We start from the raw sequence: 18,911 nt of genomic DNA, 5'->3' as shown, positions 1-18,911 counted from the left end.
ATTTCTCCATGGTGGTCTCCAAAGTGACACACCCATGAGAAATGTGGGGAGACTGTAATGGAACTTCTGCAGAAGTAGTAGAACTTCTCCTAACTATAGCTTTGCAATGCTTGTAATGGCTGGAATATATTAAATACTGCATTACATGTGCACAGTTTATAGTTTATAAATAGATAACTATACATGATAGCATATGATGGCTCCAGCAATATAGATCTAATCAAGCAGGTGTGAGACCACAGCCCTAGGGAGAAGATATTTCCTCATTCTTGAAGTTTCCCTCTTTAAAAAAAAAAAAAAAGATTTATGCATACAAGAGCTGGGGTATAGGCCAGAGGTGTGGGGTGTGTGTGTGAGAGGATTCACCAGAAACAGAGTGGGATGCAGAACAAGTGGATTGACTGAAATACACTGCTGAGGGGAGCAGCAGGCGAGGCAGGAGAGGTCTGCTGTGCCATGTGGGTTGCTCCCTGGCCGGGGATTGAACTTGTGCTGCAGAAGCTGCGGATAGCTTCACAGTGCTGAGAGTTAACCCCTTAAGCCACCAGGGAGGCCCTGAAGTTTCCCTCTTACAGCGTCAGGGTGACAAGGACATCAAAGATAGTCATTTTGGGGCCTCCCCGGTGGCGCAGTGGTTGAGCGCTGGGCTGCGAAGCTGCCCGCAGCCTCTGCAGCGCCGGTTCAATCCCCGGCTGCTCCCTGGCCACCGGAGGAGGGTCCCGCATGGCGCGCAGACCTCTCCTGCCACCCGCTGCTCCCCTCAGCAGTGTGCTTTGGTCCTTCTGCCTGCTCTGCTCCCCGCTCTGGCTCTGGTGAATTCTCTCACCCTCCCATGCTTCTGACTGTACCCAGTGCTCGGATAAATCAATCAATCAATCTTGAATAAATAAATAAATAAATCTTAAAAAAAAAAAAACAAAGATAGTCATTTTGGTTAAAACTACAGTTAAACCAATAGATTGTTCAATGTTTTGGAGCTTTCCTTCCTTGTATTTCCCTCAACTTGATATTAAATTAAAATAATTGCTTTAATTTTCCTTTTCAATGACTAGCCTGGTATATGGAATTTGCCAAAGCTATATTCCTCAAAATTTTCCCTCAAGAACTCCTTTGCAACAAAGGACTGTGGAAGGTGTAGGGGAGGGACTTAAGCTATGTGTAGCCTATTATGCTAAATGGACCTTATTTACCTCAGATTCAAACGAACTGAAAAGTGATGAGACAGCAGGGAAAGTTGAGTTGCCTGGATATTTGATATTAAGGGATTATAGTTCATGTGTTTGGTGTGATATTAACATTCTGGTTACATATGTCCTTTAGAAACTACAGTGTTTTCAGGTGAAATGATGCCTGAGATTTGCTTCAAAAGCAATTCAAGGAAGATATGGATGAAAGAAGGTATCCATGAATTGGTAACCATTGAAGATTGGTGTCAGGGCACATGAGGGTTCATTGAACTCTGCTCTCACTTTTGCATTGCTTGAGATTTTCATGATAAAATATTAAAATGAAAATAAACCAAACACAAATCAATCAGTGTGACTTCTATGTCCCATTTCTAGGATTCTCTTTCACCCACCGGACAATCATGTGAGCCCAGAGAAAGGCCAACACAATTTGCCAAATATTGGTGTGGTGTTTTGAAACCCCCAAGTTTTGCAGTTTGGATCAGTAAGTAAACAGTTTGGGAGCGGAGATGTGCTACTGCTGGCAAAACGAGAACTTGCTGATTCAAGAAAAAATTAAGACCATTGGACAGAGAATCATTACGGCGAAGCAGCTTGATGAGTTAAATATAAAGGAATCCGAAACATACAGCTTCAACCTCCTTCCAAACACACAAAAGATTTTAGGAAAAATGCCCTATTAAACACACAACATTTTGAGAGACAGAGTCACTGAACCAGAAAGAGGCCTGGCTTTGCTCCCCCAGAAGGGACCTTGTTCCTCCCTGTGGGTATATGATTTCTCCATCTCACCCCATTTTCTCTGTAAATTCTATTTCCCTCCTTCCAGGTCCTAATTTCAAACTTGACTTCAGATTCTGAAAACCAGAGGACAGGAAATGTCTGAAGATGAGCAGCGTTTTTTTTCAGTGTTGATGAAAAGGAAACAAATTCTTTGAGGATCCACTTGGAGAGCATTTATTGGCAGATCCACAGAGCTCACTTAGTTGGTTTAAACTTGGAAAGTGTTGGGAGTCGAACATGGTGGAAATGAAGTGAGGAGGAAATGGATGCTGAGGTCATCTCACTGCACTCTGCACTCCTGCTCAGCCCCTCCCTCCTCACAGAGAGCGTTCAACAGCAACAATGGACTAGTGACTCTCCCCCTGGTCCCATGTGTAGCTCATGGCCCAGCACCTGGCCCAAGCCAGCAGGGAGGAAAAGGAGTTGCTAAGATTAGTGCTGCTGCCCAGACTTGACCTAGAGAGGAAGGTGGAGGAGCTGGACCCAGGCCTAATGACCACTATTAGAAGCCAGGGAGAGGACCTTCTTATCTGAATGCCCGAAGGCCCAGCTTGGGGTGTTTCAGGCTCTTTGGCTGGTGAGCCCAGGATAACCGTTCTTCTGCACAAAGACAGTGCCATTTATCGGCAGTGTTTTGCAGTTAGCTTGAAACAGTTAATTAAACTTGAAGGAGTGGGGGTGGTTGATGTCCTTGGTCCTAAGACACTTGGTGGGTGTCCTGACTCTGACCCCTGGGCCCTAGCCCACCTCCTGGGAGAACACACACAGGGCTGCCTCATAACTCTGCTGCTCTTGGCAGTGTCTCTGGGAGACCTCATTCTTTCACAGCAATATTCAAGTCCCTCATTTTAGTTTCCTGAGCACCAGATTCCAGTGGGGAGAAGCCCACCCCACATAGAAGCACTCTGTGCAGGAACAGCATGCCATTTCTCTTGCCACAAGAATTGTTTGTGGTGATGCCACAAGGGAGAAGCACTTGGCTGTAAGCTAGAAATAGCCGGTGCAAGCTGAGAAGGACACGTATCAGGGACCTGTCATTCTCCACAACCTCACCTGGCTGTCTTGTTGCTAACTGCATCCTTAAACAAGACACAGCTATCTGCTTTGAAAAGTAGGCCTCCAACTTGCTGTGCATCCGTGTGAAACACACTCAGACTCACACCCCGGGCACAAGCACATCTAGCAGAATGACAGAACTGAAAAGTGTTTCAAGGACTCAGGCCTAATGACCAATATTCAAAGCGGTGATAGGAACTAAAATATTTAAAGGTGAGGGAAAAGATGACCAACCTTTTCAGTTTTCTAGAAATAGCTTCTGAGAGCGGGATGTGCACCTCACCATCCCATCAGCTCCCTGGCACCTCCATCCACATTCTTGCTAAACGAATTACTAAGATGTTACAAAAGCCACAGGAGATCACTGAGGAAGCCGTCATGTCAGCTACTTAAGCTTGGTCAGCATTCTGCAGCATCTCCGCTAGCTTGCGTCATTATCAGCAATACTGCCGTCCACTGAAACCTAACCAGGGTCTTTTTTTATCACAGCTTGCAACATTTAGGGATTGACCAAAATAGTACAAATACATTCAGTTCAACTCGAGTCTGAAAGACATTAACATCTTTCAAGCTCTCCCTCCAGCACTCACCAGGAAAAGGAGACAGAGACATGCAGAGAGGAGCGGGCAGCGTCTCTCCTCAGTGGAAGGCTGGAAGGCGGAGCGAGCTGGCCTCTGAGCTGAGACAAAGGCTCTTAGGTTGTGGAGCCCATAAGGGTCACCTGCGGAGCTTGTGGGGTGAAAAATGCAGTGGGCCCTAAGAGAATCACCTGGGAGTCTTGTTAAGGTTCAAAATAATAGCCACCTGGGGAACTTAAGTCTGAAAATCAACCCCCAAGAGTTTTGCTCTAGCAGATTTGATGTAGAACCCAAGCATCTGCCTTCAAATAAACAAACCTCCAGGTCTTCTGTGGGTGTCCTCAGAACCCAGGCTACTGTCAGGATTTCACCTACCAGTTTTGTCATTTGTGGGGCTCTAGATAGCCCTGAAAAGGGGAGAAGGCTCCACCTTAAACCCATGAGACCAAAAGTCTATTTCCTAAATTAGCTGTGGGGCCTTAGAAATTCAGAAAGAGTTCAATAAGTCAGGGGGTGAGGGCTTGTGGCATGCTTATGGCATGCTCTTTGCAGACTCCAGCAACCATCCTAGACTCCCTGGCCCCAACTGATGGATTTCAACTCCATACCAAGTATGATTTTACACTTCTTCTGTGGCATCCACCCTCTTCTAAGTGAAGGCAATAGGTGACTGTGGACATGTTTTTGTTTCTCTTTTAATTGAAGTAACTTGGTTTGCAACACTGTCTGTGATTCAGACACATAGGATCACACCTCCTCAGATGCCACACCACACCTCCAAGGCACCTATAGTCCTCCACCATTGACCATTGGGCTCCCCCAGGCAGTGGGCATGTTTAAAGAAGGAGTTGGCCAGGGCCATAAACTTTTGGAGTTCAAGGCCAAACAGAGCAGGCAGAAGTGATCTGCCGGACTGGACAGAGTTTTTTGTTTTATTTTGCTTTAAATTGAATTTGAATGCCTTTGGACATTATAATCAGAGCACAGGCCTCACACTTCCTTTTGTCTTAAGCCCAAACAATTCTTATGTTTAAATAAATCCTGCCTCCTTCCTATAGGTATTTGAAGTTGAGAAACCTAGATCACATGCTTAATTTGACCCAATAGAGTAGATTAACTCCGGTTTTCCAGTTGGGCCCCAAAGGAACAGAACTCAGACTTGGAGAGAGTCTCAGTCGTTGAGAGAAAGGAAAAACCAGGAGGGGCTCTGAAGCTGTGCACAGGGGCACAGGCCCACCCCCTCCCCCCCACCCCCCCCACCTCCCCCAAGGCCAGGACACCAAAGTTCACACTCCGGTGGCAGGAAGAAGCCTGACCTCCCAGTGCCTTCCCAGTGAATCCACCAAGTTTGCCAGCCTTTGAGGTCCCTGTGACCTGTGTAGTAAGAGGGTCTCTTTATCCCGGGGCCACATTGCCCTCTCTCAGTTGTCCCGCAGATCTCTGCTGACACTGTGGTCAGCTAGGCCGCCCTGCACCTTGGCCCTGCCTCAAGTGCTCTCTCCTCTATTCCCTGACTCTGCTTCGTTCCTCCTGAATTCTGCTTAATCACCTCAGGATGAGCACTAACCCCCTTTGCCATGGATCATAGTTGCTATTTCTTCCATGTATACATTTTATCTCCTCAACTTGTTGAGGCTGGGTACTGTACCGAATCTCTTACTATTTCTGTTCCTTGGAAGATGACCAGAGCACCTGAAATGTATCACTAAGTCCCCGATTAGTTCATTATCACCAGTAGTACCAGGTAACAGCTTTACAGAAGACTCTCCTAAGCATCTCCAGTAACTGGAGATTTCCAGAAAGTTCTGTCAAGTAAATTTGGGAACACAGTCCTGGTATTTCCTGACATCACCCTTCCTAGGTTGCTTCAGCTTGGAAAGAACAGCCTGCTTTGCATCCATTCAATTATTCATTAGAAAAGTTGCCTTTGATTCACAGACTGGTCAAAAATTATTAAGCCATATGAAGAGTCATCCTCGAGTTAAGCTATAAAACTGTAAGTAACTCAATGAAATCCTCCTCAGTATAACAGTGGTGGATTCAATGGTTGCCCCCCCCAAAGTATATATCCATCTAAAACCTGTGAATGTGAACTTTTTTCTTTAAAGGGTCTTACAGATGCAATTAATCTAAGGGTCTCATTTTGACGTCATCTTGGATTACTCAGGTGAACCTTAAATCTGATGACAAATGTCTTTATAAAAAGACACAGAATTGGAGAGGACACAAGAGTAGAAGGCCAGGTACAATATGGATGTCCCCCACCATCCAAGGGATGCCTCATGCCACCAGACACTGGGGAGAGGCAAGGAAGGACTCTCCCCTAGAGCTTTCATGGAGGGTGTGGCCCTGTTGACACCTTGATTTCAGGCTTCTGGACTCCAGGACTGTAGGAGAGTGCATTTCTGTTGCTTTAAGTCACCAGATGTGTGGCTATTTGTTACAGTGGCCCTAGGAAACTAATGCAACAAGTAACAAGGAGAACAGCTGGTGTGGTGGTGCGGTGAAGGGGAATGGAAGTAGATTTTAGCAGTAGATTTCAGAAATACCAGCTTCGGGATTTTCCAATCCCAATTAGTTTTGCCATTGTGTATTTTTCTAGAAAAGCTTCCACTCACTATTACCCCACAGATGCTCACTCCTTAGGCTTGTACCCGATGCCTTCTCTTTGAACTTTCTTATCTAAGGTGGATTGGGGTTATGTTCCAGTACGATAGAACTAGATACACTCAGGTTACATTCCGATAAGATAAGACTAGATAATCTAGAAAAGTTGAGCACTTAAAATGAGTAACTTGCATGCAAGGACCTAGGTGATCTGTTTTTCCTTTTGTTTATCAAGCATCTACTGTGCTAGACAAATTGGTTAGTCCAGGTAATCACTAGAGGCCCAGCTATCACTACCTTCTCCTGGAGCTGTCTCTACCTATGTCTGCCCAGCCAAGCTTTTCTAGTCTGGTTTCTATGAGCTCTCTTTAGAGTCTTCTTTCATTCGTTTACCGACTCGAATTTATACAGCCCTTACTATTTTCACCTGTCTGGCTAATAAGGAGGAATACATTTTTGTAAATGCTGCAAACCCAGAGGCACACATAACACTCTTTATGTGATTGTTAGAAGCTGTTTGCATCAATCTGCAATCTTCTTTCAAAGTTTACTAACACAAGGAGCCAGAGAAATATCATTGTAGAGTTTGGGGACATGAGTCATTTCCTCTTATAAAGCCTTGGTCACTTAGGAAAACGTCCTCATGTTTCAGAGGGATGCACAGTGAATAATTTAGGGGTGAAATGTCACGAGGACTACAATTTACTCCAAACCACATCAGCCCCCCCCCAAAAAAAAGTAAGTGTAGCAATATAGCAAAATATTCATCATTAAATCTAAGAGATGGGGATGGTTATTTCAGCAACCCCATTTGTTTAAAACTTGGAAAAAATAAAGATAATGTGGACATGCAAATTTCACACGCAGGGTTCTCTGTCCCCTGCAGGCACACTATGTGTTTTCAGGTACGGAGACAGATTGTCTCAATAAAGGGAGGGGTCTACTTGCAATTAGAAGTGCCAATGGAGGTTGCAGGTCTGTGCATGCAAGCTCTGTTCTTAACTGCCTTTTGGTTCTATTTATGGAAAGAAGAGAAGACACATCTAGTGAGAAAATGCAGAGTACCAACAAACCAAAACAGTGTTGGCACAAAGCAGGAAAAAAAAACCTGCCTCATTGGGAAAACTCCGCATTCATAAGATGGTGTTTTTCGGGGTAGTCACAGCAGCCAAGCATGCTGCTTGAAACTGCTGGGAGGGTGTTTTGTCCAAGTGCATCTAGTGTATGTGGAAGTTATTCCTCTAAACAGACATTCCAGGCAGGGCACTGCCTCGGGTCCCACCCCCGACATACCCAACACACAAACACAGGCAGGCTTGGTTAGAGGGGACTCACAGTTCCGAGTACAGGAAGTGCAGATTGCCCACATTGTCAATGTAGTTGGCAGGACTGAGCCAAGGCAGGACCAGCAACAGAAGCGCCTTCATTTTCCGAGCAGGCTGCTGCTTTCTTCCTGGCACCTTCTCTCTGTCAGCTGCAAGGCCCAGCCCAGCCCAGCCCCTTTAAACAAACCTTGCCATGTCTCCACACTCAAGTAGATCTCAAGGAATCTGACTTCAAGCCCTTAGATCCAGCCACGCTGATAAATCATGGGCCTGGAAGAGGATTGTGCCTTCTGAATCTCAGATGGGGAGATAAAAGAAGGGAGGGACCCACCAAGGTTGGCGAGAGGGCTGAGGCTGAGAGCAGGCAGGCTGATGCCCGGGAAAGGGACCTGCCCCTCCCTCAGGATGCCGACTGGTTCTCGAGAAGCAGCTGGTACATTTACATCACTGGCCTGGAGCAGATGGGCTGAGGCTAAACTGCGATGGAAGAGGGCATGGGCCTGGCATATTCAGACCCCACGGCGTGAACGAGTAAATCATCAGATGCTGTCCTAGAGCTCGCTAGAGAAAGACACAGTAAGAAATTAGCATGTTTGGAACACAGCCTGGAGACCCGGGCGCAGAGCGAGCCTTCAGAGGTTGAGACACAAGAGGGTTAAATGCGAATTGACTCCACCTCTCCATGTGTATTTAGAATGTGCACCGGAGCTATTTTACCTATCACTGTGCAGACCCCACTGCCAGATGTAACAGTGTGATGGCTTTCCTGCTCATTTTGAAAATTGGCCCTGTACAAAAATAGGCTGTGTCATTCACTTTAAGAAAAGCAGTCGTGACAGACATGACTTTCTATACATATGAGGTACAGATTCCTGTTCGGTGAGAAAAGATGTCACTTCATCCTGTGTCCTGCTGGTTTAATTAAGCTCTGACACTAGCAGTAGAACCTTGGACAATTTATTTAAGCTCTTTAACTCTGCACCCTCCTCAGTCAGCTCATCTCTGAAATGGAAATTCCAACATCTTACCTGCTCCTCGAACAGAGGCTATACCACTTCATCCCTTCTGGCTTTAAGATCTGTGACTAGACTACATTCTTTATCTTCACATTAGGACTTCTGTGGAGGCCTAGCTCTGGAAGGCCACAGAAACTCCTAGCAGTCTTCCCTGCTACCCCTTCATCCATTTTGCCAACGCAAGGCCTACATTTTAATAGAAATGGCTCAAAGGGATAGTTCCATTAACGTACAACCAAGCCATTGATGGAAAGCAGACTACAGAAGAATCTGCAGGATGAGACCGAGCGCAGCGAAAAGTGCAATCATGGAAATTTTAACATCAGAGATCTACATTTACCTGAGGCAGGGCTAAATGAGCTTGATACATACAGTAGACCCTTAGAATGTGCTGAGTTAACTTGGACAGTTTAGATCCAAGATTAGCAGCTTTACGAAAGCATAATGCATATTAATTTATAATTTTGTTGAGGCTCTAATTTGAATTCCATTCCCTTTAAACCCAAGTGTGTCAGAGCTGGTAAAGAGCAGTAAAAAGGAAGTTAGTTTGGTATTTAGATGCTAGTATTTAGAGGCTTGAGTTTGAATGGTAACTCTGCTGCATACTGTGTGACACTGGGCTTGTTGCTTAACCTCTCTGAAACTCTGTACCCTCCGCTGTAAAAGAAAGACAATAATAATAGTGTTTAGTGCATGTGTTGCTATGAAGGTGGAATGAGATAATGCCTATAAAGAACAAAGGGCTCAGTGAGTGTTTACTATTGTTACTAATATTGTCACTAATAACTACTAGTAATAGTAAATGAACCTAGCTGGTAAATCAGCACCTATCGCCAAGATGCTTTCTTATTTTTTTCTTGTCCTTTCTTCCTGCACCATTCAGGACTGTACATGTTAAAGTCTTTTCCTGAATGTAGAGTTTCACAGAGTCCTGAGACATGCTCTTCTTGAATGTCCAGGGCCTACTGTATAGATCATAATTTAAAAGCAGCAAATCTATAATAATGGCCTTGGGCTTCACAGGGGTGTTCAATAACATTTCTGATCATCTTGCACACATCAGATTGCTAAGTCTTTGGTGGTGGTGGGGGTGGGGGCAAAGAATGCCTGCCCTTCCATCTCCTTGTAGTTCAAGAGGACATATTTATTAATAGATATGAATACAATATACAAGCAAAGGTATTTTTTTTGTTGTTGCTTATGTTACTATTAAAACCATTGGTGGTTGTCTATTCAATGTCTAACCTCATTTCCTTCCTTTTAATAGACCCCAGATTTTGTTCATGGTGGTAACACACTTAACCTCTCTCACAGATGGATGGCCAAGTATCACAGTACTGGCCAAAGGTATAAGCAGAAATTACTGGGTGATGCATCCCCAGAAAGCACTTTAAGGGAGGGTGTCTCGGTTTTCATATTGTAATTTTGTCCTTCCTATTTTGTTCTTTCTGCCTGGAACTCAGCTGCAATGTTGGAGTTTTAGCAGCTATTTTGGGACCATGAGGTAACAGAATTGAGGATGAAAGCTAAACTGAGAAGTAGAAGGAGCCTGGGTTCATGATGGCATCATGGTAACAACACACTAGTCCTGACTTCTTACCCACAGAGTTTGTGTTAAATAATATAGTTAAATAAACATAGCTGGAATTTTCTATTATCAGACATCAGACATAATCCTAATTAATACACTCTCTTGGGGAGAAAATCTCACCATTTTGGGGGCATAAATTATTCTATAGCTTTTTTGCCAGTAAACAGCCTTGTAGCCAGACTCTGCCTATTTATCCTTAAATGTCATCTCAGACATTACCGATCACTTCCTATTTTCCTGTGTCTTTTCTCCTCACTGAATTGAGAATTCTTTGAAGGCAACAGTTCTACCGGTTTTGCTCACCATTGTATCTTCACTATAGTGTCTGGAATGCAATAGATGGTCAAGTAACATTTTTTGAATGAGAAGAGAATTCAATTCAGTTAAAAAGCCAGTAGTTTGGACCTAGTTTTAATGATCAGAGGAAAATTAGTAACACAGGACGTTAAACTTTACAATAGCCATGGCAGGGGTTGAATATTTATACAGATGGATAATAAACATCCAGGCAAAAAGGCAAAAAGTTAAAGACTATTCCTGGGAATGAAATAGTCTTCAAGACTATCAGGAGAATGATGTTTCTTTAAATAATTGCAGGGAGCATAATCTGATGGAAACTCAACGGTTCTCTTAAGGTAATGCAGGAAACCTGCCTCATTTCTTTCATGCCCAGAGCTGGGAAAAGAGGGGCTCTCAACAAGGTAGAAGCCAGGAAAAAGTTAGGCTTATGGTTAGAAAGTCACAAGGAGGATGTTTGTGGAACACAACCATAGTGGATGTATTTGGCCAGGCAGCAAGGTTCAATAAGCCTTGTTACCTACCCACATTTTCAAGGGTAATACTTCCTTAGACCTTAGCTCTGACAGTAAAATCTTCCCTGTACTTTAGACACCAAAGTGTATTGGTGTATTTCAGTGAACACACCACAGAAAAGAGCCACCAGATAGAAGGAAAGGTCAAGAGCAGTTCCTGGGCAGGTCTTTGGAGAAGAAACACCTAGGGCATCGGGAGCAAAGTTAACCAAGAAAACACCCGAGAACATTCAGTCGGGTATGCCTTAGGCCAGTTACCTCACATTTTCACTCAGGGCTGCTTTCGAAACACTGAACAATGATCTCTTTGTTCTTGCTAGAAAATACTTAAGAAGGGTCAACTTTATTATCTCCCATTTTTATTATCTCCCAGAAGAGAGAAACTAAAGGGCAAAGTGACTTGTCTATGAAATAATTCAATGCGCCTGTGTTTTCAACTTCTCTCCTTTATGGTTAAAAGGTCATTTCATCAGAGGCAGAAATCATGGCGTGCATAGATTTTTCTTTCATTCATGGCCAGACCAAATGTGGATCCTTGATAAATATTACACATGCAGATAATAATATTACACAGTGAAGATGAAGTCTTGAGCCTAAGGGAACTCCCACTCAGGATCAAGGAAGGAAAATCTTGGCCTTTACCTACCCTCTCTCTGATGGGCTAAGTCAAGAGAGAAGCATGGACTGGCTCTCTGCAATGTCCTTTGGTTAGGATTCAACCAGCCCATCACCCTTGTGGGATTTCTTTGCAGTAGACCCATGTGATGGGAATCTGTGAGCACCTAAGAGGACAGAAGTTAAATAATTGACCAGAACATTCTACAAATTGGCTTAGACACACAGGCTTTCCCATGGAAGAGCTCTCTAGTCTGAGCCAGATACAGTTGTCCAAGCAGCTGCTGGTCTGTCAGCCATGCACACCCACAGTCAGTCCTAAATGTTTTACTTACTTACAATTCAGGGCCTGAAGCAATTAGATGACAGTGTTTGCAAATGACATACATTCTGGAGGAAACAGGCAGCATGCCCAACTCATTGCTATTAGTAATAATATGGTCTTATGGAAAGGCCTTGAACAGAGAACTTGGCTGAGGGGAAAAATATTTCTCCAACATATGTTCTTTACTAGAGGAACAATGGAAATATCCTAAATATAACTCATTTCTGCAAGAGCTTTGCTTTCAAGAAGTTGACTGAAATAAATTCCCATTTTACAAATGGGGAAACCTAAGTATGGAGTTTCCCATGAAGTCCGGGACTGTTAGCTCTCTAGAGTCTGTGTGGCTCCTATCCCCCAGAATTATAGTTACGTTCTCCTTAACTCTCAGCCTGCCTAGTTGATGTTCCTCAAAATGCCATAAGACAAAGAACACTTTTTAAACTCATTACATTTTAAATAATGAAATTAAGATGCCAAGTTTATAAACTGAGGTATCTTCTATTACATATGCATGGCAACCCTCCCATACAAGCAGCCACCAACCTATATATGAAGCCCTTTAGAGAACTATGAGGAAAACTCTTGTCTCCTGCTTAACCTCTTGGTTTCCCCAGTTCAAGGAACTCCAGAGGGTATAACTACTTAATCTTAACATCCCTTCTGAGATAGGAAGAGGTGGTCTCCCCGCCCAGTCACAGGCCCTGGGCCCAAGAAGTTTCCAGAGTCAGGCCTGGGTTAGCTCCAAATTCTTAATCCTGGAATAAAATACCCCAGAGGCTGGGAGGAGAAGGGGTGTATATTAAGCATTTGATGACTAATATATACAATGTATTTTTGGAAACGCAGGTGTCAACCTACTTAGGAAGTTGATGTGTGGAGAGGATAGGAGCAGGTGTTGAGCTCAACACCTCTGTGATGTGGGAGATTTCCTCTCCACTGAGAGCTGCTGTGAAGGAGGCCACAGCTCAGAGGAGTGATTTCAATTAGTTTTAGGTGCTCTCCTCACTGATGTTTTTCAAAAGTGCATGTCATTATCAGCTGAGAGTTCATCAAGCCTTCACCCCGGGCTTCCTAGAGGCGTGTGGGTCACAGCCTGTGTGGGCGGGTGAATGAAGTTCCCGCTGGGCAGCTGAGGTGTGCTTGTGTGTCATTTCTCTTCTAAGACCCCACAAGGTCCCAAACAGCCCCTTCTAGCCCTTTCTCTGTCCCACTTCTGTTCTGGCCTTGCCCTCAGACTCTGTGTCATCTTATTCCAATTTTTATCGATATTCTTGGCCCCAAATCAGTGCCTGCTGAGGGGTGGGGCAAGAGAGGAGGTACTGCTGTGCTTTCACTTTCTCTCCAGAGAATGTTTCCATTTCTTTCTTTCTCTGTCTCCACTCTTACCCCTCTCCTAAGCACTCCTGTAGTGGACAGAAAATCACTTCCCACCCCAACCCCTGGTACCAAAATGCCCACCTCTCAGTCCTCAAAACTTATGACTATGTTACCTTCCATGGCAAAAAGGACTTTGCAGACACTATTAAGGTTCTTGAAATCAGGAAATCAGGCTCTTGAAATTATCCAGGTGGGCTCATGGCTCACGGATGTCCTTATAGGAGGGAGGCGGGAAGGTCAGTGCCACAGAAGATGATGTGATGATGAAAGCGATGATGATGAAAGGGAGACAAAGAGAGGGACACACAGAGACAGAGGCAGAGAGAAAGGAAGAGACCAGAAGATTCTATACTGCTGGCTTTGAGGAGGGAGGGGGCCATAAGCCAAGCAATCTCTAGTAACTGGGAAAGGCAAAGAAAGGGATTCTCCCCTAAAGCCCAAAGGAACTAGCCCTCCAAACCCTTGGGTGGCCCAGTGAGATGCATGTTGGACATTTAACCCTCAGAACTATGTTGTTTATAGCCACTTACCTGTGATCACTTGTTATAGCAGCAATAGGAAACTAATACAGCTCACATCACAAATGTCTAGATCATAACATATCAAGAACATGGTACTGTGACAAGACTAGGGAGCTCTATCTACCAGGCCTTTTCTCCTCCTTCTGCTCCTCATCTCTCCTTCCCAGTGTGGCCCCAGTGTGAACTGTCAGTATCGACCTCACCTTTGACCCCAGACCTACTTCTGGTCAGACAGTGCCTCACCTACCTGGGCAAAACAGCAAAGATCACAAATAGAGTCCTTTTGGACATCCTCCTTTAAATACTAACAATAACAGAGGGTCAGAGGCACCCCACAAATCTGAGCTGAATGCATTTGGCTCAGATCGTGTGGAGAAAAATGAGTTCACTGGAGAAAACTTAGGATGGAAAACATGTGCAAAGCATTATACCCAGGTCATTGCTTTGGATGCAAACTTCCATGATAGACAATCTACATGTCCCAAGACACAAAGACTGAGATTCATGACTTAAGGTATGTGACCTTTAGAAAAAACATCTGCACCTGACTCTTCCCCTTGTCATGACAGGAACCAAGATAAATACCAGCCTCCAAATTTCCTCTTACAAAATAATTGTGGTATTATTGTTCATCCTTTATTAAGCACCTTGCATGTCCTAAGAGGATAGCTCATATGGAACAAGACCTAGAGCTGCCCCCGAGGCCTCCCATACATGCCCAGGAACATGATAAAGTAAGTGGGCAAAATAAGAGATGGCCGGGGACACAGGCCACCAGCACGGGCCGTCATTTCTTGGCTCTGTGTAACCTTGCTGCAAGGGTCACAGAACAAGTAGCTTGGATGACAGAAGTCTTCTAAATTTCTTCTTTTAAAACTTATTGAAAATACCTCAGTTGTCCTGAAAGGTAGAGGACACTTCCCATACAGAGGAAATTCTACTCATAGGCCATGGAGACATGTCCTTCTTAGTGAAAAACACAGGCGAGGACCACCAGGAAATCTTTTTGGAGACCATGAGCCTCAGAAAAAGCTGCTCATCATACTTTCCCAGCATCTCTCACATTTCAAACCAACCACAGGTAAAAGAAATCACCAACCAGTCACAAAAGAACAAGTGCCGTGTGGTGCATCTTATATGAGGTTCCTAGGGCAGATGTGCTCTTAGAGACAGAAAGTAGAATGGGGTTGCCACATGGCATGGGGAGGGCATGGGGAGTTTGGTCTAATGGGTTCGGCATGGGGAGTTTGGTCTAATGGGTTCGGTGTTTCAGTTCTGGAAGAGGGAAAAGTTTCCGCAGGTGGTGGCCAGGGGCACGCAGTAATGGGAATGTATTTAATGCCACTTGACAGTATATTTTAAAATGTTAAAAAAAAAAAACCCACAATGCCCACGAGCTGGCAACAATTACAAATGATGTAACACAATGGAATACTGCTCAGCTATTTAAAGAAAATCCTGCTGTTTGCAACACCTGGATGGACCTACAGGGTGTTATGCTTGGTGAAGTCAGTAAGATGGAGAAAGACAAACACCACATGATTTCACTCACAGGTGACACATAAAGATACAAAACAAACGAGTGAATTAATAAAACAAAAACCAAAGTTTTGAATACAAGGCCAATAAGTGGGCACCGCAAGGGAAAGAGGAGTGGGGGGGAGCAAACTGGGTAACAGGGGTCAACTGTACAGTGAATGATAGAATTGGACTTTTACTGACGAACTTCCCTCTACAGACATTGATTTATAATGATGCACACCTAAAACCTATTTAATGTTATAATACAATGTTACTTCAAAAATGCTGAAAATAAATAAAATGAAACTGGTAAAAATGGTAACTATTATGTATATTTTACTATTAAAAAATCCCTCTAACCCCCACTTCTGCCCACTCAACTCTACCACAAGCTGTTCCCTCATACTGAGCCAAAGCCCTAAACACCTAAAACATTTCTTCCTCCGAATGATTCTTTTCATTGTTGCAGAGGAGACCAAGACAGGCCACCTGGTGGAATACGAGAGCACTGGAGATGCCCCGCCCCCCAAGACAGGTGAGTGCCCTCCCTCGCGGGGGCGTGGCCTCCCAGGGCAGGCGGAGGGGGCGGTCCTACCTGGTTTGAAAGTGCTGCTGGAGATCACAGCGCTGCAGCACCTCACTGCAGTGCTCCGTGAAAGGGCAGGTCACCAGCAGCTTGTTGAGGAGCTTGTTGACCAGAATGCTGGACTTCTTGCAGTGCTGCAGGACCACCGGCTGGCGGTCCACCGGGCAAAAGTCTTTCTCCACCAGGAAGTTCGTGAGGCAGACTGTGCAGTAGGTGTGCCCACAGGGCGTGTCCAGAGGGTCCAGCAGAGCTTGCAGGCAGATGTGGCATATGAGATCATCATCCACGTCGTCCGTGTAGGTGTAGAAGTGGTTTTCCTCAGAGGAGTGGGCTTGGCCACACACGGCACACAGCGGGTCGGGACTGGACTTCGAGTCATCTGCAGGGTCCAGCTGGCTCATGGTCGACCAGGGGGACAGTATGACAGGAAATCCAGTAAAATAATATGTACTTGGAGCAAATCAAGATCTTCTAGAAGCCATTCACAAACCTAAAAGAAGAAGATGGCTCATCTTTGTTTTCAAAGGTTCCACTTGCTTTGAACATGAGGCAGTGGACAAGGCACTGAACTATGACCGGGAAGCCAGGGTGGAGTGGCCACTCCGGGCACTTTGCCATGTGCCTTCTTTAACCCAGCGGGAAGAATGTTTACTTTTAACATCCTTATGTTGGTGTGTCAAAAATCCCTTGGGTAAGAATAAATCAAAAGACATACACTGGGTTTTCCTGGTGGCGCAAAGGGTTAAGTCTCAGTGCAATCAAGCTATCCGCAGCCACTGCAGCATGATATAGATCCCCATGGCACAGCAGACCTCTCTTGACTTGCCCGCTGCTCCCCTCAGCAGTGTATTTCAGTCAGTCTGCCTGATCTGCTCCCCACTCTGTATCTGGTGAATCCTCTCACCCCCCCCCCCAACCGCTGCCACTGGCCTACACCCCAGTTCTTGTATGCACACATAAATAAACAAATAAATTCGAAAGACATGCCCTAAGAAATGTAACTTGTTAATAAATAAATGTTAATGAAATTAAATAGGCCGGTGATTTATAATATTCTTTGTCAGATCAGGACAAGAAACACAGTTGAGGTTTTCATGGATTTCTCTTATCTTTCTTCCCTCACCTTTCTCTCAGATTCAGAAAATGTTGGCCATCAGAGCCTTCAACTAAACTGTAAGAGCTGTTGGGGCTGTTGTATTTTAACTAGGGTGAAAGCATTGTTCTTAATGCACTGCATTCATTCAGTTAGTCATTTAGTAGGTAAGTGGGTTCCAGAACCATGCTGCCTGGGTTCAAATCCTGCCACCACTATGGACCAATAATTTAAGTCTCTGTTTCCTTATCTGTAAAATGGATGTAATAGCCAACCAAATAGGAATGTTTGGAGGATTAAATGAGATATGATACATAAAGCTCTTAGGTTGGTGCTTGGCAAATAGTAAGTGCTCAATAAATTTTAGCTACTATACTTACATGCACTTGTCATTGCATTCATTTTGTCTCCAGTCTAGCTCAACTGACCTGGAAACTGAGAGCTATAATTCCTATAAGGGACCTTTTCACTTTGTTCTAAATAGAAATTTTTTACTTATATCTATTTCAAACCAGCAGAATAATGATGCACTATGTATTTTCCTTTGGCACAGAAGTCCAAAAGTAATGCTTTTCTCAACATGCCTGATTAAATCTAGGAAGTCTCTTAGGTAATCAGTTATGCACCAAACCTGAGCTAGGTGGTGAGTTGGGTATAGAGCTCTTTGAAAGAGCTTTAAAGACAGACATTTGGTCTAGGGTAAGGGGTATAGGGTAAGGGGATGGCAGCACAAGTAATCGGAAGCCCAGGTAATAGAGCAGACAGAGGGTATGCACCAGATGTCTGAGTGTTATAACAATTAAGAATCCCCTAACTAAACCTTCTTCTTTTCTGAAAGCAAATGAAAAACTTTAAACTTTCTACAAGAAGATAAAGACACATGAACAACCGAACAGGAAACTAGCCACATTTGGAAATAGCACGGCAGTCATAAACTGCGTTACATCTTTTTTCTTTTCCAAATAAAGTCCGAGGTTGTTTGTGCAAACATAGCCTTATCTCAAAAAGAAAATACATTGACTTCAAACTTTTCACTGGGTCAGCTTCGTGTTTACATTTCTGTGCTGCACTAATAAGAACACTGTTCAAGAGGTTGAAGTAAAATGCCCCTAAAGTGAAAACATTTGGAAATCATAGCATTTTATTTAGCATCAAAAGAGACCACAGAAGACTAAGGTAGAGTGTGCAGAAGCTAGTGAGTTGTTTTTAGTCAAATTTCATGGAAACCTACACAGCTGCTATTTGTCCTCAAGGTTGATAGAAGGTACTGGAACAACACAGGAAATGCTTTAAGTTGCATAAAAAACAGTTGAAAAATAAACATGCCATGCAAATGGGCCACCCGAAAGATGATCATCAACTCTACGAAGAAAAGCTTCACAGATTGTGAACTAAAGCTCTAGATCTTTTTAAAGTTTCTAAGAGTCTCATTGAATAATCCCACCCATGGGGACCCGACATTTTTTCCCCTTATTTTTGGACTAGAAAGTGACAGGAGTACAGGGTGTACCTCGAATTGCATCACAGAGAAAAACAATGTTACATTTCTCAGCTAGTCCCTTATTGGTGAAATGATAGTGTTGGACCAGGATTTTGGTTTTCAAACTGTGCTCTGGAAAGTGTCAGATGTCAGGGTCTTTCTGGGACAGAGCCCACTCTTCCACCTCACCCAACAATCCCATCTCCACTAAGAAGCCTGTAAAAGCAAACCACCAGGCTCTGCTACACTGAAGTCCCTATAATTCTGTGCAGACATGTTTGACTTTATTTGGGAAGCTTGGACTTTTGGGAAAATCCTTTGTTCTTTGCTTTCCTATCAATGTTTTTTGAGCATTTACCATGTGCCGACCATGTGCTCAGGACCTGCTATATAGATTATGTAATTTAATCCTCACAAATCCCCAGAATTTTTATCCAT

General features: G+C 44.1%; 1 protein-coding gene across 5 annotated transcripts in view; it reads right to left on the bottom strand.

The window, feature by feature from the left end:
- Nucleotides 1-16,364, bottom strand: part of LNX1 (ligand of numb-protein X 1) — a gene marked incomplete at both ends in the record, with an annotated part of 88,818 nt that extends 72,454 nt beyond the window's left edge. For 3 of the 5 annotated variants that reach the window (XM_084233121.1, XM_084233122.1, XM_084233123.1), the window contains one exon: nt 7,547-7,638. In XM_084233121.1, coding sequence (XP_084089247.1) covers nt 7,547-7,638 — 92 coding nt within the window. Of the gene's footprint in view, nt 1-7,546; nt 7,639-15,909 lie in introns of those variants that run through there. The other 2 variants (XM_084233119.1, XM_084233120.1) reach the window with 1 other exon arrangement.
- Nucleotides 16,365-18,911: the final 2,547 nt, after the last annotated feature.

Source organism: Talpa europaea, assembly GCF_964194135.1.
Source record: "Talpa europaea genome assembly, chromosome: 5".
Classification (NCBI taxonomy): Eukaryota; Metazoa; Chordata; class Mammalia; order Eulipotyphla; family Talpidae; genus Talpa; species Talpa europaea.
This window is presented reverse-complemented; position numbering and strand designations above follow the sequence as displayed.